This window comes from Stegastes partitus, unplaced genomic scaffold (assembly GCF_000690725.1).
Source record: "Stegastes partitus isolate 25-593 unplaced genomic scaffold, Stegastes_partitus-1.0.2 Scaffold1056, whole genome shotgun sequence".
NCBI classification, from domain to species: Eukaryota; Metazoa; Chordata; class Actinopteri; family Pomacentridae; genus Stegastes; species Stegastes partitus.
In genome coordinates, this window is record NW_007578787.1 from 53,363 (window position 1) to 75,124 (window position 21,762).

The window sequence follows — 21,762 nt, forward strand, 5'->3', positions numbered from 1 at the left end:
TAAATACGGCAGTTATTTACCAGTGATACACAAGATGAGGCCAAATGATAACAATTCAGATGACATGTGCACTTATATGTCCTTCACAAAGTTCACTTTTAAGGTTTTTCTTTTGAATGTGTCGAACGAGTTGCAGTCGTCATAGCAGCTCCACAGATAGCAAAGCAATTAGAACAAATTACATTACTGCCATTTTTTAAAAAATTAAATAAATAAAAAATGCTGATGTGGTTTGCATTGATGGTTGGATTTTGTGTGATATCAGCGGACGAACAAAAGATTCAATTTCACGTTTTGTATAGACACATCTATCTATACTATTTTAAAATTGTGTTTTGCTTTGCTTTGTGTCTGAAAGAGTATATCTGACAGCTGCTTTTCCCCTGCTCCGAGAAGAATAAAGAGGAGATGAAAGAATCTCATTACTGTCGAGAAACAAGAGCAGGACAGTGTGCAAGCACACACTAATTAGTTGTTCCTACTCGCTCCTGCCTGATTAATTTAATCAGAAGTACTCTTGATCTATATATAACTACCAGTATTTTAACCTCTATAGCTCTGGCTGTGTGTTTCCTTTAAGGCTTAATCATAGTTTGAGAATCCCTGAATGAATTCTGGGCCATATAAAGGGTAGAGATTGTAAACTATACTCTATGCCTTACATTGCAAAAGTTAGGGTTCATGCTGGAGGCCTTATTTTTGAGTTGACAATATAAAAAAACACCATTGTGTTGGTGATTTAAATGACCCTGCACACCCACGGCAAACTCATACAGGCGGTACGCATGTGTGGGCAAGCCTGATGGACATTTCTCAGACTCCTGTGCTAGCTTTGTTGCACCAGCAGACTGTATATAAAAGATGCTCATAGAGACCATGATGTCATCCATTGGTTTGTGAGCGTCTGTTTTGAATGAGTTGGGTTTGGCATTTGCTATCTGTACTGATACAGTGGAAATCTGTCAATCACAAAGTATCTCTGTCTTCAAACCCTGCTTTATCGTCAATTTTGCTCTAAATGGAGTTATACGTTATGAAATGAACATCAAGCTGTACTGAGGAAGACCGGAAACAAGCAATTGAGACAATAGAGTCACTAGGAAAACGTTTACTGTGGTAATGAATCAAGTTAGAAGTCGGGTAGTAGTACTACAATAGACTTCTATACAATCAGACTTCTGTTTGCAACTACAGGAGTCGCCCCCTGCTGGTCATAAGAAACAATGCCTGTTGAAGGCACTTTCACATTGGTTTCACTTTCAGAACCAGAGTCCATCTTTTGTGTACAGTCTATGGTTGCACTTGTTGTGATGAAACAGTGTATGCCTATAGAATTCTTCTTGGTGCATCAATATAAATTCATTCATCCTTAGCCTGAACAGTGTAGTCATTGACTGGTATGTGTTTTTTTATGGCCGATGTCGATGCGTAGAGAGCAAGGCTGTTCTACAAATGTCGATATGATGTTGTTCTGCATGCAGTAAAATACATACAACAATTTACCGATGATAAAAGAAAAGGATACAATAAACTACTGAACTTCAATGAACACTGACATGGTCTCCATTTGCTCCAATGCCTCTGTGCTGCGCTGCTGTTTACAGATTTCTATATCTTAGCTCATCTAATAACGTATTTGGAATTGCGACCTATGCCGGCTCTACTCAAGCTCTTGTTTTGCAAAGTTTCCTGCTAATTTTAAACTTCGCAGCCCCAGACCCAGCGTAGCTAGTGCGGACCGACCCAACGTAGCCCCTGTAGCCACCTCTCTGATAATCAGCGGATGAAGATTATCTCAGAATGGCATTTAATCAGCCGGTTAATCAGCCTAACACTAGAACAGTGGTTCACTCGGGCAGAATAACTGTGAAAACACCTGTGTGGGTGTGCAGGGCATTTAAAGGCTTAATTCACCCAAATAACACAATAATGTTTCCTCAAATAGCCATGCAGAGAGTTTTAGTCTCGTGATGTTGATAGTTTGACTGATCTGTCTTTGAGATTTGTGCGACTTTAATACAGTTGAATTATGCTCAAAGTAAAATATCAAAATGTCACCGTAAAAGCCCACAGTGAGGAGTGCTTACAGAACTGCAGTTGTGTCCATTTCAGTGGGGTAGTGGCGTTAGTAAAGCCAAACACAAGTCAATAAGAAACAAAAATAATTTGCATGGCAAGACATGTTGTTTTGCTGTGTGCATTTTGCCAAAGTGATCCTTTAATGGTGAGAATAAGACTAAGGGGGGCAAAATGCTCAAACATTGTATGTATATGTGACAGCTTGTGAACTTGTTTGTGGTGTGAAAGGCTAAAGATGCCATCACAGTACAGGATAAACTTGTAACTGTGTGTGTGTGTGAGAGAGAGAGAGAGGGGGGGGGGAGAGAGAGATTGCTTGTTTATGCATATGGGGATAGACTGTGCCAGGTGAGTGTACCATTTACCATCAAGCTATTGAATTCAGCAGGCATCTAATAACAAAGCATTTATGGCCCACTTACGCATGCATAGATATAACTGTCAGTAGGCAACAACAGCGTCCTCTCTCCCGTCTCCAGCTATTCCTGCTTCTCTTAAAACACACAGGCACCATCCGGATTGGACCCAGATACTCTAGAATTCTATCATCAGACTCGGGGATGAAATTAAAATCGCTCATTTTCTTTCTCCATACAAGGAGCAGATCAATTTCCGGAGACTGGGACGTGATATTTTCCTGCCATTGGGCTTTCTCGTCTTTGGCACAGCACCCTGACTGCCTGCCAGCGGGAGGCCCGGGTCTGACTGCACGCCTCGCCGGAGAACAGTTACTTCTGCCGCGGCGAGTTTATTTGCGCCTCGCTATGAGAATTGCCATCATTTACCCTTCCCCAACACCTCCCCAAAAAAGAGAAAAGAAATAGACAAGCAGGGGGAAGCGAGGCAAGAATGAGAAAGGCGAAATTGATTCTTTTTGATACATGCTGCATGGGGGACATTAGGTACACCTCGTTTGACCACCTATTCCGAGAAATGAACTGAATAAATTTTGCGTAAACTAATGTATAGGCCTTTTTTTAGGGGCCTTTTTGCGGTCTTTTCCACTATATCTAGAATGATGTGCTCGCCGCAGCATACACAGGTTATCGGGCTAATGCTGGTTTTAGGGGGAGTTGATTAATTTGCGGAATCACTTTACATAAAACAACAACTCTGTTAAGCATGACGGAATTAAGAGAGGCGATGGCGCACTGATGTGGAGGATTGGTCTCCTCAATTGTAGTGCAAACATTTCAATTTGCCCTCAGAATAAACACCAATTTATAATCAAAATAGATTATAGTAAATCTGGCAATCTATACACTTCATTAAATACTTTTTTTAATTTTTATAAACTTCGATGTTTGTTTTAAAGGACGTGAGGTTGTACATGGCACCACTGTTTGCGCGCGCAGTGCGTAAAAGGTCACCACAATTTAACCATGATGAAAAAGGTTTTTAACCACAATTATTAGCTGATTATTTTCCTTATTTCATTATAATCTGCAGAATATCTCAGCTACTAGATATTATGAGTTTCTGGCAGCCAGCCTTCGCTTTTCTTCCTATTCCAGGATGTTTGTGACCACAGAAACCATGCCTGGGAGATGTAACTCTTCCCTCTCATGAAATGCATATTTGTTACCTGTGTGTTGCACTCTGCGCTCTGGGTCCTTGTTTGTCTTGGCACTGACTCTGGCCCTTCTTTGCGCACATTTTGGCCATCCGACCCGTCCTCTTCCCTCTGCATGACACCCAGCTGTTGCGTCACGGAGCCAGTCAAGGCCTAATTAAACCCATATTGAGAAAGAGCATAAATCCGGCCCACTTTTTCTCCCAGTCCACAAACCGGCATGCACTCGTCCTGAAGTGGATTTTGGTCGAAGGGGGGGATACATAAAGAGTGAGGCAGAGAGAAACTGCAAGTTAATTTGTAACCTCTGAAACACTAAGCAGCTGCGAGGAAAGTTTTAACAGACACCACAATGGCTGGACTTAAGGTAAGACGGCAGTTACTTTTATTATTTCTAACCTCGATAAATGTTTATTTGTCATTGCTGGGAGCTGCGCACTAAAGTTTCTGAATTATTCCTGTGCCTGTGGATGAAAGTACAAACATGCTGCAGGTCTTTACGATTCCGAAAATGAGATACTTTAGCTGTTGTTTGTATATCCTGCACCAGAAATGTGCGAAATTAAACCGTTCATAGCTGTCATAGCCGCAGACCAGCAGACTGGAGAGAGGCGTTCCCTCCAACCAATCAGAGCGCTGCATTCAGCAGCTGCCCAGATGTGGACTTAAAGGCTTCAACAGCTCAAAGGAGTTATTCGTATTTCAGTTAATGCTTCAATTTAATGAAAGAAAGAAAGTGAACTTTAAAACAATTTTTACACTATATTTTCATTTTTGCAGAGTTGCAGCCATATAAATGTTGCATTTAGTCCTGTATGGTGTAGTTGCTTTAGTCCTAATCTGATTAAAGCATCATTGTCATGATACATATCATGATATTGATATTTTAAAGGCCAAACTGTTGAGCACATAAGGACATGATCACACTGCTCTTCAAAAAGTTTGGAACAATAGACTATTAGAATAAAAGTGATCGAAATTCCTTCTCTGTGTGATTTCCAAGTGCTAGATTTCTGTTTTTTGCTTCTCTAACTTGAAACAAACCTTTAAAATGAATCAAATCCTACTTCACATACCATTCTTTCACGAGGGTCACACTGGAGCCTCGGGTGTACTCACATGGACGCGCACATATGGAAACCATCTATGCCTGTGAGCCTGCTCTTTGCAGACTAACAATGACTCAGCAAGATGTGTTTACATTGTGCCAGGTTCATGTTTTTCTGCGGCGGGGTTGCTGATCACTGCTGGTGTGCGATAGTAGAGTAATAATCCTATCAGAATTGACATATTGATCAAAAAGTACTGTGGAGGATGTGAGCGTAATTAGCCTGTTTCAGTAACACAATAACACAAAAATAATGGATGACTGCAAGGGGGGAAATTTGGCATAACTGCAGTTTGTTTTGTGATAGATCTAATGTGAATCAATATGACAACAATTAACAAAAAGACAAGCCTTAATGACAAGCCTTCAAATTTAATTATAACCAGCATGAAGACATTTATCCTGCATTACAATGAAGCCGCATGATGTATTTTTTATTTTTCACTTTAACTTGCCTTCACTTGAGTGTTTGTCTGTCTCTTTCAGTACCTGAGTGGTTTCGGGAATGAGCTGGCATCTGAAGACCCTCGTTGTCCTGGATCCCTACCTGAGGGACAGGTAGCACACAAAGCACACACACACAGGGCTCATTTTGGCATTCATTTTATCTGCTGTTTATTCATTAATTCTGCTAAATTTTGTACTTAAGTGAACTGAATGAATTATTAATACGGCACCACGGGGACTAGGAGGAGTGACTCTTCACAGTTTCTGAGGAAACATCAAAAATTAATCCTAATAGACTTATAGTCAGCTCCAAAACATGGAGTGTCCTCTTTTATGTGACTCCAAAATAACTTGAGATGAGGACTGCAAAATCTACTAAATCTATCAGAATCTTGAGTTTGAATGTTTTGTCTATTTTGGTTATTTGAAAAAAACGAAAAAGACTTTAAGCTTAACATGTCTTTATTTCTGATTGTGTCTCAGTCAAACCTTCCAGTCTGATACATTGCATGGCACCAATCATTAACATTCTGGTAATGTACTCTGTCTCCACAGAACAATCCTCAGGTCTGCCCATACGGCCTCTATTCTGAGCAGCTCTCTGGCTCTGCCTTCACCTGCCCACGTCCAGCCAACAAAAGGAGGTGGTCATCTTTGTTAATCATCCCATCCAGGCCAAATGGATCATAAGTATCATGAGTAATTAAACACTGTCCTCTCCTCTCTTTCTAGCTGGTTGTACCGCATCCTTCCATCTGTTAAACACAAGCCTTTTACCCCAGCACCCTGTGGGGATCTCACAGAGAACTGGAACGAAGTGGAGCCTGATCCCAACCAGGTATATCAGCAGGAAGAGTCCCTGCCAATTTTAGATTTGGTTTAAGAAAGGAAAGTGGGGCTCTTTTTAAGCCCCTAAATAAATGTTTAATATTTTTTAAAAGTCGAAAAAATAGGCTGAAGATAAAGTGGCAGTCTCGAACACTTTGATTGAAAGATATGTGTGCTAGGTCACTATCTGTCATTAAATACGGTAACACAATGGTGACTGAACCTATGACCTATGATGAAATTATACAAACGGGCTTTCAGTCACGATATTATGAACTGGAGTTCCCTGTCGACAGTCCTACACAAGCTCGACAGAGTTAGTTACCGCACTGCAACTTCTAATGCAAAAGTTCCATGAATGCCCAGTTAAAACTCATGTTCCAAAAGTGAGTCAATCTAATTGATCCCCACGTTAAAATGCCCAGCTTTACAGCAGAAATAAACATGTTTACAGCCTGTCACAAAAACCATTTTAGCCTCTATAGCTTATTTCCATTTTTCTTTCCATGTACAGGAGAGATTTTTATATACAACTGTCTCATTTAAAGTGTATTAAAGCTTAAACGTATGCATAGTTAAGGGTGATAGGATGTGAAAGGTGATTTGAGTGATAGGTGTTGGAACACAGTCAGTCGCCCAAAGACGTTTGCACAGCCCGCCACAGTTCCACTGACGATCCACCAATTTGCGGATTTTAGTCGGGTTAGGAAGACTGCCAAGATGGCGACAGCTGGAGCCACCGCAGTGAACTTCAAAACCGCTGTTGAGGAATCCTGTGGATGACGTCACAGACTTTTTTTTCCAGTCAATGTTAGTAAGGTACCTCCATCACCCAGTAGTTGTGGTAGTAGAAGTAGTAATAGGCAGGGCTAATGCAACAGACTTGTTCACGAGCTATCGTGTGTGAAGCAGCACACTGTTTTTTTTGTTTTTGTCGCAGAAGACATTCCCTTTTTGTTTCCATTTGTGGTGCTTTCGAATTGTTACGGACATATGGCCGAGGCGCCAAGTGACTGTCTGTGTCACACAGGCAACGCTGTTTGGATGTCTAGGAAGGGATGTTCAAAATCATACCTACGATTACCGCCTATTGCCATAGGTGCCATCAAAGACAACAAAACGGAGATCTTTGGGGCTGCCAGTTAAATGCTCTTCTTTTTGCTCTTGAAATGAGTTAGACTACATGACAAGATTGATTCCACTCAAACTAAAGGCATCTGCAGTGCAGGGTCATGATATGGATGGCTTCAAATAGTTTGTCTTTTGTGAATAAAGCGCTTTCTTGTCATTGAGTGGGATCTTCCTATTCCGTCTTAGGTCCATCTTTTTCTATATGAACACCGCCAATATCATTCTCAATTTGATTAAAAAAATTAATTAATTAAAAAAAGCCCACAAAAACGTACAAGGCTCAAACAATCAAATGGGTTTATGCTGAATCTCATTGGTCATAGTAAGAAGCTAACTGAGGAAGCCCTTAATCTTTTCCTTGACCAATGAATTCCTTAAAATTTTCTGTATTTTCAAAATAAAATGTTTCTGATGCTGATATTTCTTCACAGCTGCGATGGCTGCCGTTCGCCATCCCCAAATCTACAGAGAAGAAAGTGGACTTTGTGGCTGTAAGTCCCACTCGTTTTTTATTTATGGGGGTTTTTTCTTCATAATATTATTTTCTTCTCTGTTCATTGATTGGGATTGTGTTCTTCTGTGTGTTTCAGGGTCTACATACTGTCTGTGGTGCTGGAGATGCCAAATCTCGCAATGGCATCGGCATCCATATGTTCACCTGTAACACCTCAATGGTTGACAGGTGAGTGTGTATTTGAATGCATATATATCTCTTCGTGTAACAAAAAGTATTTTCATGAATTAAAAATATAAAATCCTCGGTTGCGCTTTGACAATGACTTCAAAGCTCTTTCTTTTTTTTTTTGTTCCAGGTGCTTCAACAACTCAGACGGAGACTTTCTGATTGGTGAGGGAAAGGGTTGTTGATGTTTTCACTGTCATCTATCACAAGAGCAATGATAGCTCAATCCTCAGTCCTTCGTCTCCCTCAAATTTTCTTCTCTCCGCCGCTCTCTTTGTCTGTTTGTGTCTCTAGTCCCCCAGCAGGGTGAGATCTTGATCACCACAGAGTTTGGGAAGATGATGGTCGAGCCGAACGAGATATGTGTCATCCAGGTGGGTTGTATGTTTTTCATCTCCCCGGTTTTCTCAGAAATCTACCATTGTGTCTGCCCCCACACCCCACTTACCATATTTAGAGACATGGTTTGGCGCTATTCAAAAGTGACCTTAAAAATAAATAACAGTGGAAAGGGGTTTTAAGCTACAGAAAGCCTGACCACAAGGACTGCAGCACGTGTATTTTTCCAAACACATTAGTCCATGAACCCCAAAGTCCCCTCAGCATTGATGCAGCCCACATTTGATACATAACAGCACTAACTTTCCTCTCACTGCCACTTTTCATATTTTTTATTTTTTTCCCCAGCAAGGGATGCGCTTCAGTGTGGATGTGTTTGGAGCAACCAGAGGCTACATACTGGAGGTGTACGGAGCCCATTTTGAACTCCCTGATCTGGGACCTATAGGTTTGTATTTCTATGATGTTTGTAAGTGTCAATATGTGCAGTATACAATCAGATCCATAAGTATTTGGACACTGAGACCATTTTTGTACTTTGCCTCTGTACTCCACCACAATAGATTTGAAATTAAGCGAGATGCAATTAAAGTGTAAAGTTTAACCTCATTATTTCATGGCAATTTAAGAAGATAAAAGGTCTGGAGTTGATTCTGAGTGTTGAATTAGCATTTTTGTAGCGGTTCCATTTAACCCTCAATATGTCGTCCAAAGAGGTGCTAATGCAAATGAAGGACGCCATTATTATTTTGAAGAAACAAGCCAAAACAAGAACTGGGTACATTCTTAACATGAAAGAATGCACTGGCGAGATCAGCTACACCAAAAAAAAAGCTGATGATCGCAGAAGTCTTTCCTTGTTGGAGAAAACCCCTGCACAACATCCAACGAAGCTCGCTCTGGCGGATGTAGGCATCATTGTCAAAGCCTACAACCAAGAGATGCCTTCATGACTGTAAATACAGAAAGTTTACCTTAAAATGCAAACCACTGGTATCACTTAGGAACGGAAAGGCCACATTACACTTAGAATGATGGGAAAAGACAAACATGGATAAGGAAAGGAATGGCTTATGATTCAAAGCAGAGCACATCATCTGTCAAACATGGTGGAGGCAGTGTTATGCCAATGGCATGTATGGCTGCCAATAGAACTGAGTTGCTGGTGCTTATCAATGATGTGACCGCTGCGAGAAGTAACAGGATAAATTCTGAGGTCTTTTACTTTCTGCTCAGATTCACTTAAATACTGCAAAACTAATAGGACAGTGCTTTATTGTACAAAGGCAACGCAAGAGCTTCGTAAGGCAAACAAGGAAATATTCTTCGACCCAAATTAGAATGCTTTTCATTTACAGACGACAAAATTAAGGGCAGAAAGACCCACTAACAAGCAGAAACTGAGGATGGCTGCAGTGAAGGCCTGGCAAAGTGTTTCAAAGGAGGAAACTCAGTATTTAGTTATGTTCATGTGTTCCACACATCAAGTTTTCCTTGACTGCAAAGGATTTGCATCCAAGAATTAAAAATAACCCTTACATTTATAAATATAATGGTGTGTCCAGTTTCTTTTGAGCCTGTAAGCATTGAGGGGCGATGTAAAAAAAATCCTATACAGTTAATGCAGGACTTCAGTTAAACCCCTTGAATTACAGCCAAACAGCTACACTTCAAACACACCTTGATTGCTTCATTCCAAACCCATTGTAGTGGTCAACCTAGGCAAAATTGCTTTATGCATTCTGCACACTAACCTCTTTACAAATGTTTCTCACAATATCCTACTGCTGTCTAAACTGTTCACACTTTTCTCTGTCAATCTGTGACTTTTATCCAGTCAGTTCGTCTGCTGCTCAGTCAGTCAGCCAGCCCATCACACTGAAATATCTTAAATCACAGACAGACATTCGTGGTCCCAGGAGGATAAAACCTACTGACTTGATTCCCTGACTTCCTCTCCAACATGACGAAGAGCTTGACATTTGTGGCTTAAAATGTGACATCTCCACAACTTTAAGGTGGATTACCATGAAATTTGGTGAACAACTCCTCAGGAACTTGACTCTTGAATAGAAGGAAGTTTCATGTAGTGTCATTGTAAAGTTGCCATTTATCAGCTGCGCTCATGTGTACATGTTTTGCAGGAGCCAACGGTCTGGCCAACCCCAGAGATTTCCTGTGTCCAGTCGCATGGTACGAGGATCGCGAAGTGTCCACCGGTTACACCGTCATCAACAAGTACCAAGGAAAGCTGTTTGCTTGCCAACAGGTGGTTATTGTGACATTTAAGTCTGTGCGTGTCACTGTACTCGCACATGTACACGCTGACAGGGACATACGCGTGCAGCACACTTGCCCTATTACCCCATTCAAGGTTTGCGTTTGCTTCAGTTAACACCATCGAACTGCGACGACTAACAGGAAACTGTCCAAGTGAAGCATATGATCCATTAGCTGCTCCTGCTGCCTGAATTTCCATCCCTGATGATTTAATATCGAAGCGTTAGCTGTTATCCATTCAGCAGGTTTCCGCCTCGACTCCCTTATGAGTCTTAATCACTCATAATTAGTTAAGGCATTCTGGAGCTGCAGACAGTGTACCTGTGAAGCTCTGCTTTGTAGGAAAAACCTTTTCCAAGTTAAGCATTAATTTCACCATATTTCGCTCAGGGAATGATCCTCCCCCTCCCGAAATGTCCTGTTGGGCGCATAATTGGATCGACACATAATGTCTGACAGGAGGTTTTTTACTGAGACAGGGAGGAGGTGGGAGGAGAGATTTGTCAGGGGAGGGGGTTGGGGGGGTTGTAACCGTGGAAACCATGTCAAACCACACTGTTATTATTCATCGTAAGAAGTACACAAGGGCAGGATAGTGTCTTTTTTGAAGCAAAGCAAACCTTTTTCCATCTTCCTCGCTGCCTTTACTTGAGCAGTTATGTGCTGGGGGTCAGAGGCGACACTCTTTTCCTGGTGTCCACCCTTCCCCGAGCCTGGAGAGGGAGGCTACAGGGGTAAGAAAATAAGATGGGGGGTGGGTTGGGGGGGGGGGGGACACAGGCCTCATCTCAGGGAAGATGCTGCTGCTCCTGTCTGGTCCTGCTGTTTTGTTCCCCCGCAGAGTGCTGAAATTGCTCAAATTAACTTATTATTTGCTTGACTGGGCCAATATGTTTGTGTTTTGTGTGCATGTGTGTGCAAGTGCTTGCTCTCCTCCATTTTTTCCCTCATTTTAATCGAATGTAGTGGAGTTATCACAGATGAATGTCCAAGAAATTACCTGCACTGGGTTTCCCAAAGGCCTTTTTGTGCGGCAACTGTTGCCAATTGAGTGTGTGTTAAGTTTTTATGTGAGTGTTTATTAGTTATGTGTGTCATTTTATTCATGTGCGTCAACGTATGTATATGTATTTGTTAGTTTTTAATGTTAGTGTGTATCAGCTGTTTGCGTGTGGAAATGTACAAGAGCATGTGTGGAAGGAGCACGGAGGTCAGTATGGAGGCAGCTTGAGTTGTAATGAACTATATTGATTTTAGAGCTGCTGTTGAATGTCTTTTTTGCAGTGACATTATCAGAACAGAGAAACTATATAAAATTGCTGTGGTTTTAACAATCAAGATAAAGAAATATCTCTGCACCCACTGTTGCTGCTGCTCCCTCCCCCCATAACTACGCCGCCGCGAGCGTCAAAATGCTCAAAGTTTGGGAAAGTTTGATTGTGAAGCCAATTACCCCATAATACCTGGAGCCTCGTATCACAAAGAACGGGGGGAATGAAAGAGAAGAAAGAATGAAAGAAGCACACCCTCTTTCACAATCAACCCTTTTCATTATGACCATTTTTTTTTCTCTTTATGTCAAGAAGTACTCTCTCTGGAAATTTAAGATTACAAAGACATTATTCATTGTTCCTTTTTCCCTGTGAAAAGCTCAATTTAAAGTCTTTTGTGTTTGTTGCTTGGGTAGACTCCTCTTATTTGTTTTGTTCTGTGCTCTGCACGTAGGATTTCTCTCCGTTCAATGTGGTTGCTTGGCACGGGAACTACACACCTTACAAATACAACCTGAAGAACTTTATGGTTATCAACTGTGTGGCCTTCGATCATGCGGTGAGAGTTTAAGGACGTAATCACTGCGTCGTTTTTAAGTCACATAGAGCATACTTCATTAGTTTCTGACACCCTTAAAGATAGCCGTGCTCTTAACTGTCACAGATTAATTTATTCGATCTTCCTGTAGGATCCATCCATCTTTACCGTGCTAACTGCCAAATCCACACGACCAGGTGTGGCCATCGCTGACTTTGTCATCTTCCCTCCAAGATGGGGTGTTGCTGACCACACCTTCCGTCCGCCATACTACCACCGTAAGACCACAACTGCACACAAGAAAGGGGTTTGTTCGTATTTTGCAGCGTAGGAGAGGCAGACAGAAACAATAAATCTTAGGCGCTACAGTGTTAAGACACTGGAATTTGAATGCTAATTTAAATGGAAATATCAAATTCTGTCTAGTGAGTGTAGTTTGAGTCTATTATGGACTGAAACAAATCATCCAGAAGGTAAAATGTCCATTTACCCAGCCAGTGTCAAGACAGTAGGTGACAACAATCCACCTGCTGTATGACTCATTTCAATAGAGGCCCTGCCACAGTCAGATACCTTTTGTTTGCTTTCATCGCAGATCTATAAGGCCATCTAGTGGAAGTCAGTGCGACAGTTTGCTCTTTCTACAGCAAGTTGTACACAGTGTAGTGTTGTATTACAGCGCCACCTGCTTGTCATTTTAGGTAACTGCATGAGTGAATTCATGGGTCTGATCAAAGGCCACTACGAGGCCAAAGAGGAAGGTTTCCAGCCAGGAGGAGCCAGCCTCCACAGCATCATGACCCCGCACGGCCCCGACGCCGAGTGCTTCGAGAAAAACAGCACTGCTGAGCTCAGACCTGAGAGGGTGGCTGAAGGAACCATGGTAAAAAATATACATAAACATATGAAGTCAAGGTTAATCAGAGAGAATTGGGGATTTTTTATTTTGCAGCACAATCACGTCAATGCCATCAGGGATTATATGTTTCATGTCCTCTCCTCCCTCCAGGCTTTTATGTTTGAGTCGTCCTTCAGCATGGCAGTCACTAAGTGGGGTCTACAAACGTGCCAGAAGCTTGACAAGAGCTACTACCAGTGCTGGGAACCTCTCCGCAGCCACTTTAACCCCAACTGGAAGCCAAGCAAACAGTAGAACTGTTAAATTCAAAGAAATTTGGACCAGATTACTGAAACAGATCTTATGTGAAAATAAAAATCCAAATTTCACTTCATTACAAATAACTACCAAGAATTTAGTGATTTCTGCACTTGGCTTTCTTTGTGTTGTTTAGATCTGTTGACAAAATTACGGATGGACTAAAATTATTATATTCTTACAAATAACTAAGATTGGAGTTGCACAATAAAACAACACCACCTTACATGTTTTGTTTTTTAAAAGTCATACTACAATCCATCCACTCCTGTCTCCAAGCTGAACCTCACTGCCTCAGTCTGCTGGTTAATATGCAGTTATAGTACCTGTGTGTGTGTGCAGCATCCCTACAGTCATATGTAGACATGCAAATTGTGCTGACATTTACTGTGCATTTTCCCACCATTCACACTTTTTCTCAGAAACTAAAGTCACATAACTGTGTTTGACAATATAATTTTATTCGGTTAATAATAATTACAGACATCATCTTTAGAACATGACGGTGGGTCTTCCGACATCAATGCTCAAGATGACAAACTGAAGTTGCGATTAAGGGTTCCAGCCTTAATCTGAGCCTCCTTCTTATCCTGTAAAAAAGACGACAAACAGGATGATGGGTTAGTACAGTTTCCATAGCAACAAAGTCATATCACCCTCTTCACCTTCCGGACATTTTCTCAACCGCATGTTTTATGATTTTCAAGCAGTTTTTTTCCTCCCAGCAGAGAGGGGGAGATGAACATGATAGCCCAGCAGTGTGACAATTGCACCAAATTCTTGCTGGAATTTCAATTGGTGAGGATTTAGAGGGTGAATCTCCATAACAATGGGGAGGAAAATGAAAGCAGGCAGCATTTCAAAAGAAGCATTCATTTCTAATGTGAATGGATCTGTGACAAAAAAAAAGGGAAAGCAGTTCAACGTGCACCTACAAGGGAATAACGAGTCCCAATCCTCAACTAAATAGCTTTTCAGATTTCTACGATGGCATTCGTGACCAAATCACATTTTAAGATTATCTAGGCAAAAATATTAATGTTAACTGTATTGTCAGTGTAATGCAGTAGCTGGAAAATAATCACAACTATAAGATGGTGTTCTTATGCTAATACTAAGTTATTGCATAATATCAAATACATTCATTGATGTTCTGACCACTAGATTGTTACTGAGTATTGCCCAAATAATAAGCAATTCAAAGAAGATGAGTAAGGATGGGGGAAAAAAAAACATCAAAAAAACATTCAGGCACCTGCAGCACAATAGCAGTCCCTAAGCTGCAACAATATGAGTGTATGTAGTCTTGTCTCCTCTTTTTCCTGTTTTGGTTCTGCTCTGTCACATGCTCTTTATACAGCCTTTATACAGTTTTCATTATTAGCATGTGCAACTATCTGTACTACAGATTTAAATTATACAAAAAGACAATGTGGTTACAAAACATGCACCATCAGAAGCAACAGATAAGACTTCTTCATTAAATGACTGATGACATATCAAGCAAAGAGAAGACTGCCATGTATCTTGTCTCATACCCTGTCGGACTTGAAGGTCCAGTAGAGGATAATGACAGGCGCAATTAGAAACAGCCCACCCAACAGAGATGTCTTGTATGTGGGTCTGAAGTGTGGGTAGATGTTGGCCCGTGCATACACCCATCTTGTTATGGCAGGATCTTCCTGTAAAGACAGTGTAATAACATTTCAGTTACCACCCTGTGTAAAGACTCCAATAACTATTTAAGACAAGAAGAGTATAAAAAAATATGTGAAAGAATGTGTTGGAATCTGTCACTGATTCATTTTTGTAAACATTGTCTCATAATAATGTCTGAATGTCTCAGAAATCTTTGGATTTGCCTTTAAACCCTTGGATTGGAAAACACAGGAAAAATAAGAATTCACAGAGAAAAGGGGAGAAACCTGAAGAAAAACAGCCAAGAAAGAGTTTTTTTTTTTTCTAAGACAAGTTGTGTTTACAATGTATATTATGACATGTATCTGAAGGAAAAGCACAAGAGTACGTAATATTATTTTACCTATGGCTGAATTACACTTTAATGATACAATGCCCAGGTCTATGTATTGTTTATGCTGGTCACTGTCAAGATGTACCAGGAGAACTGAACCCAACAGAGCCATCAGCAGCGCGATCAGAAACATTTAAGGTTCTTTCTATTATGACAAGTCAAAAGGTCTGATTTGAAAAAGGCCACAATACATACTGCAAGTAGAAGTAGTCGAATTATGATACCAAGAAACAGAATGACAGTATAAACAGCTAGCGATTTATCAGCCCGGCCTTGGGTAAATTTATTTGCAGGATAGAAAGATGTGTGTACCAAATATCCACACAAATATTTTAAATAACGTCCCACTTAGAGGTGCAAAAATGTAACTCGTAATGTAACTTGTCGATTTACCAATTTGCCTTAATTTAGTAATAAATGCAGCCGTTTACGACAGTAACACAAAAAATTAAATTCTATCTTATGCAGTCATGGCTGCCATGGAAATAAAGTATCCACTTAGATTACACTGTATAATGCAGCTTAGCTTAAAAGTTCTTACATGAAAGAGTATAAATATCATCCAAGAACATGCCTTTTTTTTTTTTTTTTTAGGAAATATCAAACTCCAGTATAAATGTTAGTCTGCAACGTTCTGAATCACTGTTAGCTAGCTAACGCTCCTCGTTAACATCAAAATATCGTTACAAATATCACAAATGTCACATAACCTCGAATGTTAACGTTAACTTTAATGTGTATTAATAAAGATGGACACCGTTTCTTCACGAAATTTCGTTTGTTCAACCTCTGTGACATACTGAGTCTAGCATTGCAGCTAAGAGCTAGTGACCTCTTCGAGGTTGACATTGCTAGCTAGCAGCTAGCCACTTACAATCTGCTCCGTGGGGGTGAACGGGTTGCTGATTTTCAACTGATACTGCCTCTTCAAATTCGCTCGTATTGCAGCCCTGGCTTCTTGAAGACGCCTCTTTTCCGGGGAAACATCATAATAGTCTGGAGACAATGTTTCTGGCCGACTGGCTAAAGGCGCCTCTCGGTAGTTCGCCATGATTGTTTGATGGCGGATGGAACAGGACAAACGTGAACTCGTGAAATCTCGCGTTGAGTGGCCGCACCGTTGCCACAGCAACATCAAACTTTCTGTCGCAGGAGTCAAGTGAAGCAATGAACACTGCTCACAAAAATAAAGAAAAAGAGGACGACGACGTCCCAGTTGATGCTGAAAGTGACTTTCAACATGAAGAGGTTTTTCAAGAAGACGAATGGAGCCTAACACAGGGGGAAGAATACGTGGAATCAGCCGTGAAAGCCATCCAGGACCGGGCTATTAAAAAGCAAAACAGCAGCAGCACACAAAAACCGCCTGCTGTTAGCGACTTTTTACGCGGCTTTCTCTTCCAAACAGGCATGACAGAAACACTTAACTGCTTTCAATCTGAGTGGACCGAGATGATACAGAAAGGGCTGGTGGATGCAGACGGAGTGGATGTGGTACCGGACGTGTACACTGAGAACCAGCGTCTGGAAAGGGAGCTAAAAAATGCCCGGCGGGAGAAGGAGGAGTGCAGGCAGGCAGTCTCCGTCGCAGCTGAGACGATGGTGAGGGCCCAGAAAGCCAGAGACCTCCATCGGCTGCAGCATAAGCGTGTGGTCCAGGAGAAAAACAGACTCATCGAGGAGATGAGAAAGGTCGAAGTGCAGTACGACGGCTCCGAACTTGCTTTGAAGCGAATGAGTGAAAAATACCAAGCAGTTTCAAGGCAGGTGGTGCTGGGGGCTTTAGCTCTAGGACAGGAGAGCCGGCAGTCAACGGAGCATGACTCCCCCTTCTGTGGGGGTGAGGAGGGATCCATGGACAAGACAGGAGAGCCAAGTGTCAGGGAGCGTCCAGTGACCCAGCCAAGACCTCCAGCATCTCCACGGCGCCCTGGGAGGCAGAACAGGGTGCAGTCAGTGAAAGCTAATGTCCCTTGATATGCATCTCCTCAATAAATCAGTGTCAGTAAATATCTCCAGTAACTCTCTTTGTGTGTGTTCTTCCTCCTTAGGTGCACACTCTTTCCAAAATAATTTGCATTTTTGGCTTAATTGTGCTGCAATATGCAGAAAGTTCATTTGCAAAAACAGATAACTCTATTTTCACAAACCTTCAGAAAACCCACTTTCCCATCGTCTACCTGAAACAATATCAATCAGTCTTAAGTTATCTCTATTATTGTCACGTCATACTGAGTCAAATCCACTCAACTTCAGTCTGATTGATATTATCTCAAGCAAACAACAACAACAACAAAAGTTTTCTGAAAATCTACAAAAATGGAGTTATCTGTTTTTGCAAATGAACTCTTCAAATATAATTTCTCATGTTTGAATTAAAGCGCAGATGACATGAATTGAGTGTGAAATTGCTGCATAATGATATAAAACATGATGCAGGTTTTTGTTTTATTTGATCTGTTACATCTCTTGTCGTATTGGCAAACAGATCAATCCATTTTATTACATGAAGTGATGTTTTATATAGTTTCCTGTGTTCGTGTTGCAGGTAATGTAATCAGGATGATTTAACAAAATGCTAAATATTATTACATCCATATGTTGTTTTTGTTGTTGTTATGTTTTTTTTAAACATTTTGGGGGAATCTGAGGAAGATGTAATTGCTGCATGTGGGAAAGGGGATTTTTGGGAAGACCTCGGTATTCTTTTTATTTCGCTTGCTTTAAAATGCACCATCTTAAATACTCAGCTCAGTTTGGCACAAATAAGGACATGTGGGCTGCGGCTGGCAGCATTAGACTGTCAGATGTAGAACAGATAGATTTATCTCTGGTCACCATGATCGCTAAAATTCAGTTAATCGCTTGCATGACTTTTTGTGTTCTTCTGATTTAGATCCCAGTCTAGATGAACATGTACCTATTTCTCAGTTTGTCATTGCTCTGTGTTTTTTAGGTTTAGACGTGTTGCATTGTAGAATATAACCACAAGAGGGCATTCTCTAGCAAGCTGTGGCTATGCTACCACAGAGTGCATATAACAGAACTCCACCACTCAGAACAAGAATTATTAACAGCAGGAAAGCAGGATTCTGCTGCATTCAGAGACAAACCAGCAAAATATCAGAGTCACTCTTGCTCATGAGCGTATTTATTTTTCCACTGACGACCACAGTAATAGGGTTTGGAGTGGAAAATAAAGCCATTAAATAGACTAGGCAGGAACTTTATGCAGCTAACATTGCAATAAATGATCTGCAGTGAAATCACACTAAATCCCTTATGCATTTACAATTCGTACATGGCTTTCATAGGCAATATGTTCTCCTGGAGGAGGTCAGAACAAGAATTCAAGGTAGTGGCACAAGGTCTAGCAATGCAGAGATGGTTTAGCTTGCAAGAGACAACCAGGCAACACAGACTATCCTGCTGTTGTTGTTTTTATTCCGCCAGGGTCATGGGATATAATTGAAGCTGTGGTCTTATATACCTTGTGGATTTTGCAGTACATTCAGTTGATATAACAATATCAGTTCTCACACTGTTCTCTCTAACCTTGAACTTCATACTTGAGCAGCAGAGTGGTACAGAGATGCTGAGAGAGCTCTTTGATCCAGAGAAGCCCCGGCGCAGCTACAGTACGTGTGACCAAATGATTTATTGTCCTCTCCGGACCTCTAAAGTGCCACCCGCTCTGCAGTTTTGAAACATCCATTTATGACTTTGAAATTCAGTGAGAGACCACACTCCGGTTCAGAGAGAGATTTAACCTCAAATGAAATATTAATATGTTTCTGCCCGGCCTGGCATCCATAGCCGTCATGGACTTGGAGATGAACTTTTGGAAGTTTTCAAGCTAAGTTTTTTCTCTTTCTTTCTTTTCTTATAGCCGGTGCTGCTACTGTCAGCTTCCACATTATTCCTCTTTGTCCTTTATTTTCCACACAGCACTTGGTGTTTTATTCTCTATCCGTGATGCTGACTGATGTTTATTTTTGATGCACTTATTGTGCACACTCTGGCAGATAACTGAGAGGTAATGATGTGATATAGATACAGAGGCAGTTCCAGACTGAGAGATAAAGGAATGAAAAGGCGTCAGTGATTTCTATCAGCAGTCTCTGCTACCTTGCAGGACTTAATCATTCCCAGTAATCAGAAGTTATTCTGTGCCGCTTTGGTCTTCTGAAATGACTTCTACACGCGAGAATGGCTTGGAAAGTGGAAGCAGGTTTCTTTTCCGACCACAAGCTAAAATTACTTTTCTCCTTATTTTTCACCAAAGGTCCCTGAAGTGGTTTGTAGACTTAGAGACAATGACCTAAGCAGTGTTATGCTGCTCTTTGGTACTTATTCATAACATTTCCTGGCCCAGCGATTCCATTACTTCTCTGCTGCCCTTGAGGAATGTAACTGAGGAATGTAATGTTCCTTTCCACCCTTGTTTTCATCTACAGGACATAATTGTGCCAGTTTAAAGTCTTTGTAATTTCCACAAATGGTCTCAAAGTTAATGAAGTGGTGGCTCGAGGCAAGAGTCAAACGTTGTGTTATTTCCTACCTCCCAAGTTCATATCATCTTTTTCTTTTTTTTTGGGCCCCCTCTTCACTGACACTTCACGTTGTCTTTCACAGGCTTTATATGAAGTTTTGGACTTTGGAGCTTCATCTTAAATGTCTCGGGCTGATTGGAATTCCTCCCCTGCCAGCCCAGCTCCCTGTGCTGCCCTCTCGGCTCCTCTCTCCACTGACAGCCCTGTCCATTTCGCAGACTGCAACCTCCTTTGTGTCATACTAAAGAGACAAACTGAAATTCGAGCATAAACACCAGACCTGCCTCACATCCCTTCTCCTCGCTGCCTCCCTGCCTTTTCGCATCTTTTAATCCAATGCCCTTTTTATGCAGCTGAATTACACCAGGCTTTAAATTATGATTGATTCAGTAAAATTGCTTTAGCCGAGTTATCAGACATCTTAAATGATGCTTTGGCTCCTTATTCTCCAAAATGTATTTTTAAGAAATGTCCCTCTCTCTCAATTCATCATCAATTCTCTCTGCCATCCTATTCTAATCTCTATCTATGAAATTGATTCACACTGTCTGCGAGTATTCCCTTCTTAATAAATCAGCTTTCCATGGATCTATATGGTGGGCAGCGGGTCAAACTCAGCAATATTTTCTGCTTTAATGTACTATGCAGGGCATAGATTGACTCGTGGCAGTGACTCAGCAGGCATCCATCATCTTCAAGGAGAGCTACACGGATGAATTGCCCAGAGACAGAGTTGACAGAATCCTGCATTTTTCTTTCAGCTCTGCTCATCTCGGCACCAACAGGCTCTTATTGCCTGTGAATTACTAATGGTGAGGGATGTGGGGACACAAGCTCGCATCCAGCATTTTGCACCTGGCATGAAAACACCCTGTAGAATCCATTTTGGCAATATTACGATTCAGGTGGTGAATCGAGTCACAAATGCACTGTGATCAAGCTTAAACCAACACTGTGTTTCTCCTGACATTTCAGGATGATTAGTAACTGTCCTGTCATTAGCCAGAGCTGTATTAGTAAACCAGCAATGTTGGGAACTCCCCCAAAAGGTCACTACTCATTCATTCCCTTTGCTCATGCTCTGTCTTGCTGGGAGTTAGCTTTGCTTAGCCAACATGTGGGAAACTGGTAGCAACAAAATGTGACTATCAGCATCTCTAAAGCTACTTTACTAATAATTGCTTTATTCTGTGCATAATAGAAATGTGAAAGCTATCTGCAGATATTAGGCTATTTATGTGCCTATTTCATAGTCAAGGTCACTGACTTCTTGGAGTCTAGTCATTAGCGTGTGGTTGCCAGGCAACCTATTCCTTCTTTAAGCAAAGTTGAGCGTATCCTGGTTCAATTTTCAGCAGCCTATTTATCATATGGACACGGTAATACATTTTTTATTCAACCCTTAGTAAAAAAGCACATTTCTCACAATGTTAAACTCTTTAGCCCTCATCCTAGTAACTGGGATGTCCAAAGAGGACACCACATGAGCTATAATGTGCATCATATCTCACAGGGGCTTTATTCTTCTTCATATCACATATCATATACCTCATATATCTGCTTCATATCATTGTTTTCCATTTCTGCTTTCAGTGTTTTCTGTCTAGTGCTTTTTATATATTCCAGCATACTGGGGTCTTGAAGGATGCCAGTCAAAAGTGTCCACTTCCATCTGTGCAGTTTTAATAGATGGAGCCATTTATTGAACACATGTTTCCCACTGGTTCTAATTTAAGATATCACAC

The 21,762-nt window shown here is 41.1% G+C and overlaps 3 protein-coding genes across 3 annotated transcripts; 2 read left to right on the forward strand and 1 right to left on the reverse strand.

Moving 5' to 3' along the window:
• Positions 1 to 3,863: 3,863 nt before the first annotated feature.
• On the forward strand, positions 3,864 to 13,658 carry hgd (homogentisate 1,2-dioxygenase). Its single transcript, XM_008295533.1, has 14 exons — positions 3,864 to 4,019; positions 5,247 to 5,318; positions 5,763 to 5,851; positions 5,940 to 6,045; positions 7,598 to 7,657; positions 7,757 to 7,848; positions 7,979 to 8,013; positions 8,143 to 8,222; positions 8,536 to 8,635; positions 10,332 to 10,456; positions 12,193 to 12,297; positions 12,428 to 12,554; positions 12,978 to 13,159; positions 13,286 to 13,658. The coding sequence occupies exons 1-14, from the start codon at positions 4,005 to 4,007 to the stop codon at positions 13,427 to 13,429; spliced, it is 1,332 nt and encodes a 443-aa protein (XP_008293755.1). The 5' UTR covers positions 3,864 to 4,004; the 3' UTR covers positions 13,430 to 13,658.
• Positions 13,659 to 13,872: 214 nt separating this feature from the next.
• ndufb4 (NADH:ubiquinone oxidoreductase subunit B4) lies at positions 13,873 to 16,561 on the reverse strand. The gene is made up of 3 exons (XM_008295534.1): positions 16,339 to 16,561; positions 14,971 to 15,114; positions 13,873 to 14,022 (listed from the first exon to the last, which is right to left on the reverse strand). The coding sequence occupies exons 1-3, from the start codon at positions 16,513 to 16,515 to the stop codon at positions 13,960 to 13,962; spliced, it is 384 nt and encodes a 127-aa protein (XP_008293756.1). The 5' UTR covers positions 16,516 to 16,561; the 3' UTR covers positions 13,873 to 13,959.
• Positions 16,562 to 16,631: 70 nt separating this feature from the next.
• LOC103367506 (sperm-associated antigen 16 protein-like) lies at positions 16,632 to 17,441 on the forward strand. Its single transcript, XM_008295539.1, has one exon. The coding sequence runs from the start codon at positions 16,632 to 16,634 to the stop codon at positions 17,439 to 17,441; it is 810 nt and encodes a 269-aa protein (XP_008293761.1).
• The last annotated feature ends 4,321 nt before the right edge of the window (positions 17,442 to 21,762 follow it).